Source organism: Carassius carassius, chromosome 36 (assembly GCF_963082965.1).
Source record: "Carassius carassius chromosome 36, fCarCar2.1, whole genome shotgun sequence".
NCBI lineage: Eukaryota > Metazoa > Chordata > Actinopteri > Cypriniformes > Cyprinidae > Carassius > Carassius carassius.
This window is the reverse complement of record NC_081790.1, coordinates 15,756,364-15,778,702: the sequence shown is the minus strand read 5'-3', so window position 1 is coordinate 15,778,702 and position 22,339 is coordinate 15,756,364. Positions and strand designations below refer to the sequence as shown.

General features: G+C 38.8%; 1 protein-coding gene across 1 annotated transcript in view; it reads left to right on the top strand.

Moving 5' to 3' along the window:
• slc8a4a (solute carrier family 8 member 4a) overlaps positions 1-22,339 on the top strand; it is a 78,131-nt gene that overhangs the window by 48,287 nt on the left and 7,505 nt on the right. The window contains exon 5 of the mRNA XM_059526472.1: positions 21,672-21,778. Within this exon, the coding sequence (XP_059382455.1) occupies positions 21,672-21,778 (107 nt within the window). The remainder of the gene's footprint in view (positions 1-21,671; positions 21,779-22,339) is intronic.

The following is a 22,339-nucleotide window of genomic DNA, read 5'->3' as shown; positions in this document are numbered from 1 at the left end:
TCTGCCTTCTTCCTCCTATCTCCATCCATCATCCCCCACCTCCTCATCTCTGAAATATGAATTAACAGCACGGCACAATTATGATATCCTTGCCAGTACTTTGAAGGTGGGGGAAGAACAATGCTGTGAGAGCATAGTTTTTATTTTAATTTATCAGGGGCATAGCTCAGATTTAACATTATCATCCCTCTGTTTTCCTCTCTCTGGTTTTTTAAATGAAGATACAGTAATCGTATGGCTTACCTCAATTGGCCTATTACTTCAGAGTCTTGTTTTAGATTTGAAGTAGAGCAATTTCCCAGACATAAATATAATTAGATTTTTAGTGCTTTGACTTCAAAAGCACCATTATCTTATGAAATCAAGCTTAAACAGCTTGAAGGAAAAGTTTGAAAGGATGTACAGACTCAGTTGTATAGGCTTGGTTTCATTACAGCTGAGTATGTACATTCATAAAAAAAAAACCTTTATAGAATATTATCTTTTGTTGTCATTTGTGTTCTCATGTCATTCCAAACTCATAATATTACTTTGTGTTGATACTTTGGTTGTAACTAGGGTGTTGCCTTTCTATGGACTTGAACCAGTCTAGCCATTCTCCTCTGATCTCTGGCATCAACAAGGCAATTTTGCCCACAGAACTGCTGTTCACTGATTTTTCTTTTTCTTTTTGGACCACTCTCTGTAAAGTCTAGAGATGGTTGTGCATGAAAATCCTAGTAGATCATCAGTTCCTGAAATACTCAATTCAGCCTTTCTGGCACTAACAGCCATGCCATATTCAAAGTCACCTTATCTTCTTATCTTAAATCACCTTTCTTTTCTATTCTGATGCTCAGTTTGAACTTTAGCACATTGGCTTGACCACATCTACAGTACATGCCTAAATTCATTGAGTTGCTGCTTCGTACTAAGTTTACTTTAAATTTGCATGTTTACTTCACATTTTGAAAGTGTTTGCAGCATACTTAGAACAAAATAAATATATTTCAAATGCATTTCAGTATATATATTTTATGTCACTATGGCACACACACATTTCTGTCTGTATCTTAGATTTCTTTAAAACCAGTACATTCAAAATGTGATCAAAACTAGTTATAAGAGACTGCTATTGAATGGCATAGCTGTTATCTTTGCAGCACAAACAGAAAATGCATGATTTAGTTTCAAACACAGAATTTCAAACATGTTACAATTCATCCCATAATCCGGGTTAGTTGTAACAGACTCTGGGGTGAGATGTAAAATTATGATATTTACCAGAGTGAGATGTTACATTATACAACAAGGATTATGAAAAAAAGAAGGAAAAAAAAGAAAGCTTTTTATTAAAAACACACTCTTCAACATAATTGGTGTGTGTTTGTGTGAGTGTTACATTAGCATTGTGATAATAAATCTGATTAGTGTGCATATGTGTGTATGTGTGTGTTTAAGCATGTTTGTTAATATCAGATATAGAAATTGTGCATAATAACATTAAACTTGAATATAGAGAGACACTCCTTGGTTTGTCTTTATCTTCCAATACCTAGGCATACTGAAATTCTAAGAAAACATATAAATAAAACAAAAAATAGTCTAGAGTACATTATAACATGTTTCACTGATGTTACAACTAACACAAAGTCTTACTATTACAACTAACCGCAAATCTTGCTGTTACGTCTAACCCAGTCTTGTTGTTACAACTAACCCAACCCAGAGTATTGCTGTTACAACTAACCCATCCCAGAGTCTTGCTGTTACAACTAACCCAACCCAGAGTCTTGCTGTTGCAACTAACCCAACCCAGAGTCTTGTTGTTACAACTAACCCAACCCAGAGTCCTGCTGTTACAACTAACCCAACCCAGAGTCTTGCTGTTACAACTAACCCAACCCAGAGTCTTGCTGTTACAACTAACCCATCCCAGAGTCTTGCTGTTACAGCTAACCCAACCCAGAGTCTTGCTGTTACAACTAACCCAACCCAGAGTCTTGTTATTACAACTAACCCAACCCAGAGTCTTGTTATTACAACTAACCCAACCCAAAGTCTGCTGTTACAACTAACCCATCCCAGAGTCTTGTTATTACAACTAACCCAACCCAGAGTCTTGCTGTTACAGCTAACCCGACCCAGAGTCTTGTTATTACAACTAACCCAACCCAGAGTCTGCTGTTACAACTAACCCAACCCAGAGTCTGCTGTAAAGGAAACAGGTCAATTTAACTCAAAGGGAATCATTTAAGATTTTAAAGGGAATTTGAACAGAATCACTGTTTCACGGCTGATCACTGAGACGCCCTGCGATTCACTGAACAAGCCGTTTATCAAATCTGCGCTGAATATTAATATCCAAAGTATAGTGAAAACACTATCAATTAGCACAGTAACAAGATCGGCAGTTTAAGACATTAACTTGTAAGCACAAAACACAAGATACTTCTCTTTTCCATATGAATAAGGCTTTATTAGATAAATCTAAGACATATAAACTAATCTAACACATAAACGCACGCACTCACACATTCACACAAGTTGCAGGAAGATCGAAAGTTAGGGAAAGATGAATTTAAGAGAATGGAAATATGGAATCCCAAGTTTATAGCAATATGTTAAATTGCATAGACATGAACAACCATCAATCACTTAATTAACCCTCGCACTGAGTTCCTCAATGCGGTTAAAATTATATTAGATACACCAGCACAAATGTCTGAAGGTACATTGCCTGTGTAAAGTTGTCGCTGATTGGCTGGAAGTTCAGTAGTCCTTGAAGTGACGTCTTGAGAAGGCCCGTGGTGTGTTGGGCGTTGGCTGAAAAGAGTTGTGTGTAGCTGGCTGAAGTTGAACTCTACGTTACAAAACTTAACTCAGAACACGAAACTCTCAAACGGAAAAGAAAAGAAGTAAAGTTTAACGAGACTATAGGTGGTGTTTCTCCTCATCGTGGCTAAGTAGCAGCAGGCGTGCAGGCTGAAGCACGCTGGAACCGTGCTGAAAGAACAGTGATGACAAACAGCATGGCTAAAAGCTAAAGCTAAGAAGCAAAGCTAAAAGCTGGCATGACTGATAGCCAAAGCAAGGCTAGAACTAAAAGCAGGCATGGCTAGTAGCAGAAGCAAAGCTGAAGACTAAAAGCTGGCATGACTAGTAGCAGAAGCATAGCTAGATACTAAAAGCGTACAACTAAAAGCAATATTTTATGGTGTACTGGGTATTTAAACTGGCCTGTTGGCCACACCTCAAAAGTTGTCTTGACCAATCAGATATAGTCTTGGCTCGGGTGTATCACAAATCATCTGTTATCTTACCAAGCATGTGGTCCGAATTTTCCCGCTCTTGCAGGGTATAATTTTGGACATGATTCCTATAACACGAATATGATACATTTGATAAATATTTGATTGTCAGGCCTATTTAAAGCAAGCAGTTTCCATCACAAACATACCAAACATGATTATGAATCCTTAAGTTATCCCATAGTTATTGAAAGACATACACAATAAGTGATTATAACATGATAGTCAAAGGTGTGGGTTACATATAAATGAATATGGAGTTAAGCGATGGACTGATTCATTTTTAAGTCTTTTTGAGTTCATTCTGGTCCATATATATGTACAAAAGACAGTTTATTTGCCATTCTCTTAACACAAAGACTTCTGTGGAGACCAGAGGTTCCCTTCCCCCCTTAGGAATTTCAGTCTGGTTCTGTTAGGTGGGGGAAAGTCAATGGAAGTCTTTAACTCTCATGGGTTTACATGTGATGTCCAGCGTTGCATTTCAATTATGAACAACAAATTTGACAAATCTCTTCTCCGAATTGAAATTGTCAATAATTGTTCTAGTGGTGTTAATGTTGAAAGCTGTTCTGTGAAAGCTTTGGTTGGTTGGTTATGTTGCTTGGGACTTGTGGCACAGAATGTTTTATGACTTCCTTAGGAATTCAGCTCATGTTTCAAACACAGCCCTGATCGACTCTTTAATTTGTCTGGTTCGAGTCATTTCGGCTACACTGCTGTTACAGCTAACCCAACAAAGAGTCTTGTTGTTACAACTAACCCAACCCAGAGTCTTGTTATTACAACTAACCCAACCCAGAGTCTTGCTGTTATAGCTAACCCAACCCAGAGTCTTGTTATTACAACTAACCCAACCCAGAGTCTTGCTGTTACAGCTAACCCAACCCAGAGTCTGCTGTTACAACTAACCCAACCCAGAGTCTGCTGTTACAACTAACCCAACCCAGAGTCTGCTGTTTCAGCTAACCCAACAAAGAGTCTTGTTGTTACAACTAACCCAACCCAGAGTCTTGTTATTACAACTAACCCAACCCAGAGTCTTGTTATTACAACTAACCCAACAAAGAGTCTTGTTGTTACAACTAACCCAACCCAGAGTCCTGCTGTTACAACTAACCCAACCCAGAGTCTTGCTGTTACAACTAACCCAACCCAGAGTCTTGCTGTTACAGCTAACCCAACCCAGAGTCTTGTTGTTACAACTAACCCAACCCAGAGTCCTGCTGTTACAACTAACCCAACCCAGAGTCTTGCTGTTACAACTAACCCAACCCCAGAGTCTTGCTGTTACAACTAACCCAACCCAGAGTCTTGCTGTTACAGCTAACCCGACCCAGAGTCTTGTTATTACAACTAACCCAACCCAGAGTCTTGCTGTTACAGCTAACCCAACCCAGAGTCTTGTTATTACAAATAACCCAACCCAGAGTCTTGCTGTTACAGCTAACCCAACCCAGAGTCTTGTTATTACAACTAACCCAACCCAGAGTCTGCTGTTACAACTAACCCAACCCAGAGTCTGCTGTTACAGCTAACCCAACAAAGAGTCTTGTTGTTACAACTAACCCAACCCAGAGTCTTGTTATTACAACTAACCCAACCCAGAGTCTGCTGTTACAGCTAACCCAACAAAGAGTCTTGTTGTTACAACTAACCCAACCCAGAGTCTTGCTGTTACAACTAACCCAACCCAGAGTCTTGCTGTTACAGCTAACCCAACCCAGAGTCTTGTTATTACAACTAACCCAAACCAGAGTCTGCTGTTACAACTAACCCAACCCAGAGTCTGCTGTTACAGCTAACCCAACAAAGAGTCTTGTTGTTACAACTAACCCCACCCAGAGTCTTGTTATTACAACTAACCCAACCCAGAGTCTTGCTGTTACAGCTAACCCAACCCAGACTCTTGTTATTACAACTAACCCAACCCAGAGTATTGCTGTTACAACTAACCCCACCCAGAGTCTTGTTATTACAACTAACCCAACCCAGAGTCTGCTGTTACAGCTAACCCAACCCAGAGTCCGCTGTTACAACTAACCCAACCCAGAGTATTGCTGTTACAACTAACACAGAGTTTTGTAGCCATGAACTAGCTCACCTTACAGTTAACAACCAAAAGCACTAACAACTTGGATGGAAAATATCTACACAGACACACAATAAACATAATTTAAATTTGATGAGTTTAACTATAAAGCAGGGACTGCCATCTAAAAAATAAATGAAGTATAAAAAGTTCATTTTTCCCTCAAATTTGTTTTCCTGCTCTAAAATCAGCCGTGTCTGCCACAGGGCTCTATTTTCTCACATATAGAATAAGGACTTAACTGAGAATTTGTGAAGTGAATTAGGTGATTTGTAACTTGTTCTTTATTTGAGAAATCAGAAGAGTTACAACTGACCCTTGTTACAACCACCCCCGGTCCAACCATTTCAAACATAGCTATTCACAACCATCCATTTTAAAGTAGTGTTTAAAGAAGAACATTTTAGTGGTAAATAATAGGTAATTCTCACTTTAGTCACATATGGGCTAGCGGTTCAAATGTTTCAACACATGAAAAAGCTCAATTAAATTGTTTTGCTTATACGAGTTGAACTTGGCTGCAGCTCCTTTACTATTCTCCATTGAAAATGAAAGATTTCTGGTCTGTTGTATTTTGGAGAGGTGGCTTTGATGATCATTGTCTTTTCAAGCAGTGCATCTGGGATGTATGTGCTTCATATGTTTATCTAGCAGCCTTTAACCTCTGTAAGTCATGTATATGGTTCTGCTGACAGTATCCCTGATATTTTTATTTTCTAAACTCTGGCATTCCGCATGTGTGAGTTGGTGAAATGTTTGGGAGCTAAAAACAGTCCCACTCCTCCAACACACACTTGTCATCCTCACTCAATTTATCCAAGTCTTCTGCTTCATACTCGAACTTGTCATTTTTTGGTCTTCTTTGCCATCCATCATTGCCAGATTTGTCTCATAGATGCTTTTCAATGCCAGCTCCGTGTATCCGGAGCATTTCTGTACGACTGCATGTGTTTGAGTGAAAATTTTAAATGAATCATTTATAAACCGAGCAAACATGCCAGTATCTCTCTTTCGTTTTTCTCCCCACCCCGTTCTTTTTTCTTGGCACGAGCCTATTATGTGTGTGAGGAAAGAGAATGACATTCGACCAAGCTGGTAAAGGTTTTGTGCCTTTTGCCAGTCAGTGTGTGTCTGTGTCAGTGTACGGATAGAAATAGACATCCACCCACAGGTCATTTGAGAGAAAGAGAGACAGAACGTGACTACAGGGGAGCCCTGGACAGACTGTAACACTGTATGCGAGACTTTAGAACCGTAGGGCACCTCTTTGCTTACGTACTTCATCTTCTGCTCTTACCATATTTTACCACATGCTTGTGTTCTTTATAGGTGCGGCTAAATTTCAGCCGTAAATCACCGTCCCATGTGTTTGCATGTTCGCCCACATCCCCGTAGCCCACTCACACTTCAAAACACATCCTGACACCCACGCATCTATTTAGCGCACATAAATACTTTTTATGTCAGCACGTTGGCTGGACCTCTATGACACTGCTGCTACATGGCAATATCTGAAACAGAGTCACACTGTTGTGTATCCTTCACTCTTCAGTGCAGTTGTTTATCCAGCATTATTTGTTTTTCCCTGGTGGCAGTCCTCCATGTGCGCATAAACCTGTGGTGCAGAAATTAAACGCGACGTGGTGTGCCATGTTGCAGTTTGCAGAAGCTTGTAATGAGCGACTGGGGACTAGCGTCCGTCTCAGGCCACTGGTGCTGCTATAAGCAGTAAAGACATACAGGCGCTGACATACACAAACACATGACACAAATAAATAATTTAATCGTGTTAATGCCTTTTAGCTCTCAGCTGGGAGCCATAGTGCTGTTATGAAATGCATTTGCACACATATACACAAGGGTTATTACCATATTTAACTTAATAATGTGTTACACAATGTGTTATGCATTTAGAAGACAGTTTTATTACAAAACACTGACTTAAAGAGAGCGTTCACCCAAAAATGTTATTTCTGTCATCATTTACTCACCCTCATGTCGTTGGAACACAAAGGAAGATATTTTGAAGAATGTTGATAAACAGTTTTGCTTTGCTTTAACTTCCACTGTTTTCTTTGCTCTTTTTATTATTAGTGTTAAAAACAGCTGTGCTGCTTAATATTTTAGTGGAAACTAATGATGTACTTTTTCATGATTTTTTAATAAATAGAAAAAATCTAAAGATAAACCTTAATCTAAAATATATAGAAATCTTTTGTAACAATATATATGTATTTACTGTGACTTTTGAATTGAATGGATCCTTGCTGAATAAAATAATAATTTTTTTCAACAGTAGTGTAATAATAATAATTCTTTACATTTATATAGCGCTTTTCTAGGCACTCAAAGCGCTTTACATAGTCAGGGGTATCTCCTCATCCACCACCAGTGTGCAGCATCCACCTGCATGATGCGACGGCAGCCATATTGCGCCAGAACGCCTACCACACACCAGCTTACTGGTGGAGAGGAGACAGAGTGATGAAGCCAATCAGCATATATGGGGATTGTTAGGAGGCCATGAATGAAACACTTGACTCAAAACCAAATTCATCTTATATGAGGTAAATAATATATTCACGATATATATACACCGGCTGAAATGTTTTAAATTCACTTGTACCCTACCTGTTACAAAAAAATCAATTTCCTTGTCAGTTTGAGTTTTAAATCCCTGCCGCCAAGATGCTCTCTGTCAGTCACGGATTATGGAAAGTGTAACATAAATGTATAGGGGTGGTTGGATTTATTCACGCACTTTAAAATATTAATTTGAAGCTTCTTTCTTTTCAGATTCTTATTCGCGGCTTTATCATAATAGGCTGCATATTAACTTATTGGGAGAAAACCGCAAGTTCTATGTGAAATCAGACATTTGTGCGCTCACATATAGTCAGAATGGCATAATCATAACAGCCCGCGAATATTCGACTGTGACATTGGAGGTCGAATCAGGCTCCTCGAATCGAAGCATTGAATCGTCGACTATTTGGGGTCACCCCTAGTAGAAGGTGTGATGTGTTTCCTACTGAGCTGATTCCCAGGTATAGAAACCCAAGAGCAGAAGAGTCATGAGTCAGGAGACTTGAGTCTTCCAAACAAAAAATCTTTACTCGAGAAACCAAGGTTACAAAGTACAAATAAACTAAGATAGCCGAATTTCCATAAAACAGAGAAATGAAAACACAAGGGTCAAAAAGGTACAATAAGGTACAGACTTAACTGAGAGCTGGTAACTGGAGTACGTGGTCCCAAGACTGAACACAATATCAGAGAATGAGCACCCTTATAAAGGTCCTTGATGTTTTTCTGAAAGTTTCCTTGGGCTCTGCGAAACTCCGAGATGAGAGTCCGGTCTAAAATATCTCTTGCAGGTACCCAGGACCACTCCTCTGGGCCAAACCCCTTTCATTCGACAAGATACTGAATCCTGCCATGGAATCGTCGAGAATCCAATAGCCTTCTAACTGTGTAAGCTGGCTGGCCATCAATGATGTGAGGTACTGGTGGGGGTTTCCTAACTGGAGACAGAGTAGAACAAACAACAGGTTTTAAACGGGAAACATGAAAAGTTAGACCTGGGCAAGAGGAGTCGATAAGCAACTGGATTGATCTTTTTGAGGATCTTGAAAGAACCAATGTATCGAAGGGCCAGCTTGCAGGATTCCACTCACAAAGGAAGGTCTCTGGTTGAGAGCCATAATCTTTGTCCTGAGCGAAGCATGGGTCCTGCCCTCCAGTGAAGGTTTGCCTGCCTCCGCTGTTGTCGGACAGCCCTCAATAAGGCAACATGAGCTCTTTGCCAGGAACGTCGGAATCGTTGGAACAGCCTTGTTGCAGCGGGAACATCGACCTCTAGCTCCTGTCCAGGAAATGGGGGGGGGGGAATACTGACACTCAAAAGGGGACATGACTATGGAGGAATGGTAAAGGGTGTTATATGCAAATTCAGGACAAATTAAATGAGAGCTCCATGTTGATTGGTTGTCTGCAACCAGGCACCTTAGTGTCTTTTCAATCTCTTGATTTACCCTCTCAGTTTGGCCATTTTACTGGGAATGGAAACCGGAGGACAGGCTAATGGAGGATCCAATGAGTCTGCAAAATGCCTTCCAGAACCGGGAAGTAAACTGTGGGCCCCAATCAGAAACCATATCCTGTGGAAAACTGTGGATCCTGAACACTTGCCTCATCAATAGTTCCGCAGTTTGGCTGGCTGTAGGGAGCTTGGGCAAAGGTCAGATTATTGTGGTCCATTCAGATTAGGAATGGGTGTTTGGCCCCCTCCAGCCAGTGCCTCCACTCCTCCAAGGCAATCTTAACTGCCAGCAACTCCCAGTTTCCAATATCATAATTCCTCTGCGTTGGTGTAAGCTGATGAGAAAAGAAAGCACATGGGTGAAGCTTATTATTGCTCTTACTTCTCTGTGACAAGACAGCTCCTACTCCCACGTCTGAGGCATCTACCTCCAACACAAAAAGCAGTTCTGGGGAGGGTTAGGATTGGGGCAGACGTAAAGAGTCTCTTTAGCTTGTTGAAGGCTTGATCTGCTCTGCAGGTTCACACAAATGGCTTAGCTGACTTCCTGGTCATTGCAGAAAGAGGCTCTGCAACAGAACTGAAGTTTCTTATGAATCTTCTATAAAAATTGGAAAAGCCCAGAAAGCACTGTACCTGTTTTATTGAAGTTGGTCGAGGCCAGTCCAAGACTGCTTATATCTTGCCAGGATCCATCTGAAGGCTGCCCTTTAATACCCTGAAACCAAGGAAGGAAACTTCTGGAACATGAAACTCACTCTTTTCCAACTTCACATAAAGTCTATGTTTCAGTAGCTGGGATAGGACCTGTCGGACATGCTGAACATGCTCTGAGTAATTGCGAGAGAATATTGAAATGTTGTCCAGATAAACAAACACAAATGAATCTAACATTTCTCTGAGAACATCATTAATCAAGGCATGGAAGACAACTGGGGCATTGACTAGGCCAAATGGCTTTAGCTGATATTCGTAATGGCCTGTTTGTGTGTTGAAGGCTGTCTTCCACTCGTCTCCCTCACAGATTCTAACTAGATGGTATGCATTTCGCAGATCAAGTTTAGTGAAGAAAAAAAAAGGGAGACCAGGGGCGTCTTGGAATGGGCAGCGGATGCAGCAGGCCATGAGGGTGGGTCCTTGGCTCTTTGTTCTGGCCACAGACCAAACAAGTGGCGACAAATTCTTGGACGTCCTTCTGTAGTCTAGGCCACCAGAACTTCCTCTGTATGAGCTTGCATGTTTTCGTAGTCCCCAGGTGTCCAGAAGGGAGAGAAGCATGAGCCCACTGTAAAACCTCAGAACGTAGAGGGTTAGGAACAAGGAGGTGCCCTGGAGGGCCCTTACCTGGACCTGGCTGCTTTAGTTGTTCCCTCTTATCAGCCGTTTCAACATCCCATTGAATGGGAACTACCATCTTAGAAGCAGAATGGGTTATGGACAAGACTCCACTTCTGGCAGCTCAAACTGCCTCGAAAGTGCATCTGGGTTAAGATTCTTTGAACCTGGGTGATAGGAGAGAGTAAAGTTAAACTGGTTGAAAAAGAGGGCCCAACGGGCTTGTCGGGCATTCAGTCTCTTGGCCTCCTGGATGTAAATCAGATTATTGTGGTCCATTCAGATTAGGAATGGGTGTTTGGCCCCCTTCAGCCAGTGCCTCCACTCCTCCAAGGCAATCTTAACTGCCAGCAACTCCCAGTTTCCAATATCATAATTCCTCAAGCTGATGAGAAAAGAACAGAAGAGTCATTAGTCAGGAGTCTTCCAAACAAAAAATCTTTACTTGAGAAAAACCAAGGTTACAAAGTACAAATAAACAAGGATAGCCGAGCTTCCATAAAACAGAGAAATGAAAATAGACACAAGGGTCAAAAAGGTTCAATAAGGTACAGACTTAACTGAGAGCTGGTAACTGGAGTACGTAGGCTCAAGACTGAACACAATGGCAGAGAACGAGCACCCTTATAAAGTATAAAACACAGGTGAAGGAATCAGGACTAACAAGGAGAGTACCAAGCAAGATTAAGAAGCCTTAAGGAAGGTATCCCCTGCAGGCTGGAACAGCAGTGCAGAGATGAGATTTTTACATCATGTGTCAAGTATAGACCATTCCAACACATATCATCTTTATTTTATCAGAGGTTCTTCTGAGCCTGCTGAAATGAACTTTGAAGCTTCTGTTTTTCCAGGGCACTGTGATGAAGGAGCATTTTCAGGAAATAAGAAAGCAAGAAAGAGATTCAGGCAGATTCATTTAAAAGCCAAAGCAGAATGAACCTCTTGCTAACGTGCTGCAGATATTAGCATACAATTTGTCAATAAAGTGCAATTCTGTGTTAATATTGCCGGGTGAAAATAGAGTTCCTCTTGTGTGGTTATTTTTTAAAGCTGTCCCTATTTCCAGCGTCTTATAGAATCTTAGACACTATAATGAGGGCTCACTCTTGCACAGACGCATGCGATTTACATTTCCCTGTATTACTAGGCAAGAAGGAAAACAATGATTGATGCTTAGACATTAACTCTTGCACCTGCCCCACCTCCTATCTTTTTTTTATTTATTCAAGGTCTTCCTATGTCCCGTCTGGCTCTCACCCACATGGTTTAAGTTAAACAATTAGGGATTACAGAAGTGTATGATTCCAGTGCCAGAGAGAGAACTGCGCTCAAATTAATTACATTCTTCATCTTATCATATCTCAGATCTCTCTCTCACGCACACAGCTCTCCTGTAATTATAAGTCTTGTCTCTGTAACTGAGCTGTTCCCTGAAGCCCCACGCTCTCTCTCTTTGCCTTTTCTCTCTTTTACTACTTCTTGCTTAGTTCTTAATAAGCAGCATGCAATATTGTTATACAATACGCTCTCAAACTTTCTCTATGCTACTTTAAAACAACATTATGAAAAAGGATCTATTCTGCTGCAACCATTTCAATGGTTTTAGAGCCAATACCATTCAAAGAATTACATGTGGAAACAATGTAAACGTGCTGTTGAATTGTTATAAAATGTATTCACTTCACATCTATAGACCTTATGCAGTGTCATAATTTAACAAATGTAAAAACAACAGTTATTGGGTTAAATGTTTTTGTTTTGTTTTGTTGCTGCTGGTTTACTGGCCAAAGAAGTAAATGTGGTATAAACTGGTAAAAACAGCTCTAACAATCCAAACAGGGTACATTTCCTCCAATTTCTCTCTCCCAGAGAAAGCTCCCCTCGATAACATCCATAGTGATATCCATAGTTTAGCTCCGACGAGACTGCTAGTCTTAGCCCCGAGGCCTAGACAAAAAAACCTGAGCCTCACAGCTGTTTAGTACTGCAACAAGCTGCCTCAAAAAAGACGCAATCTCTCGAGAAATGAAATTCTCCATTTTGTTTCTTAGAGGTAAACCAACCATGCCAGCATTGCACCAGATATAATCTACACCAGTCACCTACATTCATTAAAGCAAGGCTTTCTTCTGCCTTTCCACATCAAAATCAAGGCCAAAAGCAAAGCAAGTGTGGTAAAGATTAAAAATGTTTCCTCTCATTAACAAAAATAATTACTTTATTTGTTTTCTGTGTCAGCTGCACCACATAGATAAGTTTTTTATGTTTTTTTATGCTTTTGATTTGAACGAAAACCACGTTATACCCTTGGCTCAGCTGACACGGAAGTTGTTATTTTTGTTTTCTTTGCGTACAAAAAGTATTCTCGTAGCTTCGTAAAATTAAGGTTGAACCCATTATGTCACATGGATTATTTTACCGGTATATTTTATATGTTTCTGGATGTTGATCATGTTAATTACGTTGCTGTCTATGGGAGGGTCAGAGAACTCTCAGAAGTCATCAAAAATTTGTGTTCCTAAAATGAACAGAGGTCTTACGGGTTTATAACAACATAAGGGTGAGTAATTACTGACAGAAGTTTCATTTTTGGGTGAATTATCCTTTTAACATCTGGGCCAAATACAATCAATATTTAATGAATGAGTGGAACAGATGCCCTAATCAGACCTGTGGAGTGCCAGAAAACAAAAAAGAAGACATGTTACATGAGGAAGAAGGATGAAAATGTGCCATCTTGGCTTTCGTTCTCTGTAATTGTTAATCTCACAAGACCAGAAACATGCTCTCATCAGAAGTGTGAATGTGAACATTTCACAGATAATAGGGATAGGAGAGATAGCATGCTAATGTATAGCAGCTTGCATCTGGAGCGGTGGTTAATCCAGATGCGCTTCATTAAACCGCACATCAAAGACTCCGAACTGTGACACAGAGACGGCGACAGAATTTCTCAGGAGTCTGATCAGATCAGTCAGGTATTTATGAAAGCAGAAAGCCATGACACTCCAGCGCTTTTGTTAGGTGCTGACAGACATTTGCTGAATGTGTTTTTTTTTGTAAAACCACTTGTTTTTAACCTCTCATTAGTGTCTGGCACAGTTTCTAAGCAGCTCTCGCTGTGCCGGCCCTGGTGAGAAATGAGTTCATAGAGCTTTGTGCTGTAAATTACTAGCAGAAAAAAACGTGGTTAGTGTTTTGTATTTATGATCACACTAGAAACTGTGCCCTGCCTAACAGCATGCCCTAACCAATGAGAAGCCATTTGTCTGCACAACATTCAACATTCAAAAGTGTGATTTTTGGATCAGTGAGATTTTGAAGTGGGTGTGGCTAAGCAGCACAATGCTGCACAAATCCACCTTTATTTTTAGCATAAGTTTATAACAATTTAAGCTTAATGCCAGGAGCATCATGCAGTCTGTGGATGTGGGCTGGGTTCAATTCCTGGTATAATATAAATTTTTGTAGTCAGCCATGCAAATCTGCAACTGAACTCGAATGCCAGTGATCGGCCAGCATTTTCATATATGGAATACAGCACAAATCCAAAGTTCTGTCATGAAATTCTAGATGCCACAGTCCAATAGATTTATAACTCAATCTGACATAATGACATTTTTATAAAATTGCAGAGCTGATTGGCTATTTTTGTATTGGGAGGCAATGAGCTCGGTGCTCACTTCAAATACTTAGTGCTAGTGCTTGCTTTAGCAGTTGCGGTGCGCTTCAGAAACCCCCACCTTCCCCAGCTCCACCTGTATAGATCTGCTATGGGGTGATAATATATGCTATGTTTGAAGGTTGTTTCATATATGTTATATGTGCAGCAGCAGTATTTCTTACATGCTCACAGCAGCATGTTTTGGATGTATTGGCTGTTGCAAGTCTCTGTACTTTGCTTTGCTGCAAGATCAAAAACATTAACATTGTCATGTACATTACCATTCTAAACCCTCTGAGAGTTTTCATGATATAACTATTATTGTAAAACTTTACTTAAGCTTCTATTGTAATAGTTACTGCAGTGTCAGATCCAGTTTTAAGAATATTAGGCCTGTAAATCCTGCAGTGATTGCACGGAAACAAACTAATTTGAAAACATAAGCTCTGGATAACATGAAGTTAAATCTGCAAATAGAGGCTGTTTTGTCTTGTCCTTCAAATAAACATGACACACCTGAGACACAGATTACCTGGCACGTGCTGATTTAGATTGATCTGCAAAAATCTTTTTCACTAAAAGCTCAGAAATAATGTTTAAAAAAATTAAAATTTTGGGTCACTTAATTTTTTTAACACAAAATCATGCAATTTAATTTTCAAATGTAACAATATATTTTTGGAAGCGTCATTTGAAAACCATTTAGCTTAAAAATCTGAAGGGGCATGTACATATTTTAGCTGTACAAAACTGTCTGTTATGCTGACTGATATTGCAAATTGGTTTTTATTTTTTATTATTTAAATGTATTATTACAATCATACACACTGGGTTGTAGTGTAAAATAGTTTTACCATTCAGTGAAATATTTATTATTCATCTAGTTATTTTCTTACCTATATGGGTTAATCAATCGAAAGTCTCACACATTCACAAAAATAGCTTACTTGTGCATTGAAAATAAGGTAAATAAAACCAAGGAACTGACATACTGTTTTATCTCTTTTCAATTTCTAAGTTTTATCATATTGTGTAGAACCAGCTGCTTTGTGTGGGCACTCACTGTCCGTACTTCATTTCATCTGGTCGTGTCTTAATGGATTTACAGTGCAGATTCACTGTCAGTCTCATCTTCTGTAGCTTCTCTGTTTGCATCATAAAGCAGTGCTTCGGTCCATGCTGGCCTTTGTCTCTTACACAAAGACCAGAAAATCTTCTCCTAAATGACGGAATGAGAAAGAAAATGGATGAGAATTTATGAAAGAAGCTAAAAGAAAGCTTTTAATCTCCTATTGGCGCTGGAGTTGGCTGAAGTACTGCAAATGCTGTTTTGTTTTGTATATGTCAAGTCAAGTCAAGTCACCTTTATTTATATAGCGCTTTAAACAAAATACATTGCGTCAAAGCAACTGAACAACATTCATTAGGAAAACCGTGTGTCAATAATGCAAAATGATAGTTAAAGGCAGTTCATCATTGAATTCAGTGATGTCATCTCTGTTCAGTTAAATAGTGTCTGTGCATTTATTTGCAATCAAGTCAACGACATCGCTGTAGATGAAGTGACCCCAACTAACAAGCCAGAGGCGACAGTGGCAAGGAACCGAAACTCCATCGGTGACAGAATGGAGAAAAAAACCTTGGGAGAAACCAGGCTCAGTTGGGGGGCCAGTTCTCCTCTGACCAGACGAAACCAGTAGTTCAATTCCAGGCTGCAGCAAAGTCAGATTGTGCAGAAGAATCATCTGTTTCCTGTGGTCTTGTCCTGGTGGTCCTCTTAGACAAGGTCTTTACAGGGGATCTGTATCTGGGGCTCTAGTTGTCCTGGTCTCCGTTGTCTTTCAGGGCAGTAGAGGTCCTTTCTAGGTGCTGATCCAGCATCTGGTCTGGATACGTACTGGATCCGGGTGACTGCAGTGACCCTCTGATCTGGACACAGACTGGATCTGGTGGCTACGGTGACCTTGGAATAAGAGAGAAACAGACAAATATTAGCATAGATGCCATTCTTCAAATGATGTAGCAAGTACATAGGGTGTTATGGGTTATATGTATGAGACACTGAAAATTTTAAATGGATTAGTTCATCCATATAGTATATATATATATATATATATATATATATATATATATAAATTAATGATTTTTTTTTCCTGTGGAGCATAAAAGTGGAAAATTTTCTACAGTCCCCACTGACTATGTAACTAGCCTAACAGACAGACCATGCTGCTCAGCTTTATATTTTGCAGGTGAACAGCATGGCTATGCAGGTTTACTAGTTAGACCAGCACTAACCAGTCTAGGGCAGCATGAAGACTTCTGTGTGTAGCAGTATGAGTGGACTGATGATGTTATGGGTGCATGTGTTACAGCCTGAAGCTTAACAGCAATCTGCTTTCACCCAGCATCTGTTGAATTCAGCTGTCTGCACCCCTCTCTCTGACCCACAGCAGAAATCACTTCCTCTACAAGCCATTTAATCCCCTCTACTTTATGAAATCTGTCCTTCAGTCTATTTGTCCTTTAATCCTTGTCTCAATTTCTCTCAATATTTTTAACTCCTTTCTTTCTCTGCAATGCAAAATATATTTCCTTAAAACAAGGAAAATTGTGTAAAACAATAAGAATATATAAAAGAATATATCTTGATTTAATTTATTGCTCTTACCGCAATGGCAATTAGTTTTGTTCTGTCATGTTCTATGTTTTGTTTTTGTCTTGTTCTGTCCTGTCCTGTTATTGTTCTGATCTGTTTTGTTTTTTGTTTTCATTAGTATTAGTAGCTTAAAACAATTGCAAGTTTTCCTTTCATCTATTAATAAATAATAACATTACAATAAATGTAACTACATTTAGTGATTTTCATGTCAGACACAGCATGAATATCACATATACATGTCATTTTTTGTATAGTTTTTATAATATTTATAATTAAATATATTCATTCAAAATCTATTGCATATGTATATGTCTTGTATTCAACAAGATTTCTTTGTCATGTGTTGTCTCTTGTATTAAAGGGATAGTTCACCCAAAAAGAAACTATTTGTTGTCATTTGCTCACCTGTAATTTAAAACTGGATTATCAGATTAGGTGTCGAATCATTCGAACCAGTTTTATGAACTGGATTAACATCACTGCAAACATCTGATTCAAAATAGCGATTCTCTTGCATATTGCACATCACTGCCTCTCTCATGAACATGCCAAAGACAGTTAAATGTTCAGAGAATAACAGCAGCTATTACATTTCAGTCTTCTCCATCACATGACTCTAGAAGCCTTGAAATGCAGTGCATGAGTCATGTGGACCATTTTTACAAAGCTTCAAGTCCCTTTACATTGCAGTTGCTTAGAGCAAGTAAAATTGCTCCTTTTGTGATTTGCAGTGAGAAAAAAAAATCATATGGAGTCATATCAAGTGTAACTACCCCTGTAATGTGTTTTCCTCTTCCTCTTCTTCATCTTTCTCCAGTTGCATTTGAGCTTTTCGTTGTTTTCATTTTTCTTCACCCCAGTCTCATGAATCTGTGAAGCGATCTGTCTCTGCATAAGAATGAAAGTGAAATTGATCTTCCTCGCTCATGCTTACAGTGCTTCCTTTGATAGTTTGGCTGCCGTATTTACCCTCGTGTCTGTAAATTTCACAACATGCGTGCATTAACATGCTGCTCATTTAAGAAAACGTTCTGCTGTTTTATCGGCCTCACCTTTCTATTTCTGTTTCTAAATGCAAGCCCTCCTCCCTTTTTTACTTTGCCTCCATCTCGCTATTTCTCCCTCCTCCTCTCTGACTCCGTCTCTGTCTTTTCTATGCCTAAGGCCTATACTTTTATCAGTCCCTGCACTCAAGCTACCTGTTGCCATGCCAACCCCATAATTTAGTGTCTTACATAAAGCAGTGCATACACCTGCCTCATGTGCTCGCCTTACTATGAGAATCTTACCTGCGCTGTTCCACCGAAGGTGCTTTTAATGACTCATTTAGAACCGAGCTTTTAATGTTCCGCCTCCTGCGCTCGCCCTGTCATCTCCACAGCCCACACGCACTCCATAAAGACCCTCTTCAGCTTGAGAGAGCACAGTGCATCGAGGAAATATTTTTATTGCCAACACTGTTAATGCACTCACTTATTATTAAGTTGACACTGTGTGTGTGGCTGTGTGTAAACTTGTGAATTTTCCCCATGACAACTGGGTGCTTGCTAAATGGCACATGAAGTGTTTCTACTTTTGAGCTGCCATGTGCATATTCATGCCTGTTAGCATACGTGCATGTGAGCGTGAAATGGATAGATTTGGAAGTGAGCAGCTGTGTGAGTTTCAGACCTCATTAAGGTCCCTTGTTCGTTTTTTTGTTTATGCACATCTGTCTCTTTCTTTGGTGGGGTGCATTTGGTTCGGTGAGTAATAGCTCTAATTATGGTTGAGAGCTAGCGTGTGAGGTTAAGCTACCTGGTCACAGAGCAGAGATGACACTAAATTGGATGCCTGGCTTCATGATTAATGTTTACTGTTTTCTGTTATGCTCGACTTTCCTAATCCTGCTGTTATCCTGTGCACCCAGTGGGATCTTCCTATCTTCTGATAACCTCTTTCAATATCCAGGCCAAAGAAACTAGAAAAAGATAGATAAAAGAGATAAAGGTGTTTTATCTCACAAGGACCAGCATGACCACGTTAACATAAAATGACCTATGATGCAGTGTGGATGTATTTTCTATATAATATAATAAAATTATTACATTTGAATGGGTTTCGATCACATTTTATTTTATATATAATATAAAAAGGGTCAGTAAGACTTTTAAAATGTTTTTGAAAAACACTTATGCTCACCAACATTGTGAAATATTATTACAATTTCAAGTAGCTGTTTTCTATTTAAAAATATTTTAAAAATATTATTTATTTCTGCTACGGCAAAGCCGAATTTTCAGACTCCAGTCTTCAATACAACTGCAATACTTTTTTTTTTTTAAGGATTCTTAAATGGAAATTTAAATTTTATTAACACTTTACTTAAAGCCTTCATATATATTGCATTATAAAAGTAGATTTAATGCATTAATTATGCCTTGTAATGCACCTTATGAATTAAGTAAATTGTGCAATCTCATGAATAATTGTAACTACAATCAGTACAGTTATCAATTCTTTGTCACACTATGCTTTTTAAGTTTGGTTATAATTATTTACAACAACATATAATGTATTACAATGCACATTATGAATGATTATAATGCATAATACCCTTTAATAACATTTATAATGCATTAAACATAAAGGCTTTAAGTACAGTGTTACCATTTACCATCTTTCCTTTTACTTCTGATCACTTTAATCCATGCTTAATAATATAATCAAAAATATTTTAAAACATTAACTGTAGTTTTATATATATATTTACTAAATGCTATACATTTACAGTATATCTATTTATAGGATAGATAGGTAGATGGATGGATGGATTGAAGGCAAAGTGTAAAAAGAGAAAAATGGTTAAAGGGGGGATGGGACTGAAAGCATGTGCTACAATCATGTAGGATAAGCACGGTGGGCTAATTAATAAAGAACAAGTCCTAATGAATTTAATTACACACACGTCTGACCAGTGAAGGCTGCAAAGCAAAGAGAGGTGGGAAAAGAGAAGATTAGTGCTAACATGTAATAGAGGGATTACAGTACAAAACAGCAGCGGAAACTGTTTACACAGCAGATGCAGATGTACCTGAGCATGTAAACCAATTTGAGTACTGTTTAATTTTTGAAAATTAAACGTTGTCTCTTTCTCTCTTCATTATTTATGAGCCGTGTTCTATACACATGAGTCTTCAGATCAGTTCACTTCTCTTCCTGTATGCATCATGCAGGATTAGACACAAAATGTTTTGTGTGTGTGTTTTTTGCACTTAATCTGCAGTTATGTAAAATATTGTAACAATTGTAACAATTGTGTTACATACGGTATATGGGCAAAGCATAAATACATATCATAAAACAGTGACTTATAGTGCATCACACTTCATTCATTTCTTTGTGTTATCTCTACACATCTGCTCAGAAAGTGCATGCATGTTGCTGAGTTGCCTGTGAAAGAGCACATAAAACGTATATGTATATTGTATATGTATAGTACATATTTCTTGACAAACATTTGATGAAAGTGTGGATTCACATATGCCTAATGTCTAACAGGGAGAGACATATTCTTGAGAAATGTCCATTTAGGAAAGGATAATTTCAAAAGAAAATTATCAGGGACTCATTTTTTATTAAAATGTTTAGCAAATGTATTAAAGTACCGTCTTTCCACTAGATGTAGTGCCTGATCATATTATAGTTGCCTCTATGATATAATAAACAGGACAAGTGTTTTGTATCATAATTATCACTATTGTACGTTTCAGCACCACTGAAGAAAAGCTTAAATAACTAGAAATTTCGATTTTATAATGACATTCACAACATGCACAAAAAAAAAAAAATAGAATACAAGCTAAAATAAATGTTACCACATAATTGTATACTGTTGTTATGGATTGCCACTGTCTTTTTTGCTAAATTAATAAAATTCTCTCTCCCCCGACTCTCCCCCTTGTTGCTGTTGTACAGCTTTTCTGTAGTAGACGGTGTTTATCAACCATGACCAGAGTGTTGTGTGTGCTAATAATGACAAATGGTGATTAGCCATAGCTAACCTGCTCCCTAAGCACAAAAACATTGTACCACAGCCCCGTCACTTAAAATCAGAGCTGCTGCATGTTTCTAACTCTCTGAGGAATCAGCAATGAACAAAACGCCCTCTGCATAAAGTTTTCAAAGAGGAAAATCAGATATCCTAAGGTAACCCATCATTTTTTTAATAACTTTACGTTCAGTGAATATTATGGATGTTACATACATTCCTTAGGGCTTATGCATAAAAACAAGCTAAATTAATTTCACTGTACATCCTTCATAAATCCATTCCTACATCAATTGTTGCAGTCCACTGAAGATGACAATCTGCATAAGAATGGTTTTATGAATGATTTACCCAGAAAACCATTCTGCTCGTGTTTCATGAAAGAGACTTTCCTTGACTCTTTCTTCAAGTCTTTGTCAGTGGTAAATGCTGCATAAGGTATCCCAGTGTTTCTTTATGGTCTACTTAGATATTCCTGCCACTGTCAACTTCCACATAATGTATAACATGCTCTTTGAAAACATACTGCATTTAAGTTTGATGTCTTTGTCCACCACAGGAAAATCCTGGAGGTGAAGATCATTGACGATGAGGAGTATGAGAAGAACAAAACCTTCACCATCCACCTGGGGGAGCCGGTGCTGCTGGAGATCGGGCAGAAACATGGTCAGTGGATTTCTGTGTGACATCCATACTCCATCTGCAGTGCTCGGTGGCTTTGTATTAGAATACAGAGTGGGGTCTCTGTTTAATATTGTATTAATAGCTTCCACTTAGAAACAAATTTGATAGAAAGGTTTCTTTGTGTGAACGGAGCATATAAAGGGAGACAGTGGAGGTCTTATAATGGGTGACTTGTTATAATGGGAGAGCAAAAACAGACAGTAACTGGTCACAGTGCAAGCAGCCATGTTGAAGCAATGTCTCTAGGCCATTTCTGCACATTAATTATGTACTAACTGCTCTAATTTAATGTTCATCCCCATGCTCTTCAAAGTGTCATACTATTACAGAATCCAATTAAGAATGTAGATGCCATTAACATAAGCATTTTTTGATGATTTTTGTCTTTCAGTCTCTCTCTTTAATGCTTTTCTAGGACACACTAAGAGGTTCATTTCCTGCTTATGTGTAGTGTTGCTATAGAATATGATACATTACAGTGGATAATAATAAACACAAAAGGATGAATTCACTTACAAGTTATGATGCATATATATATATATA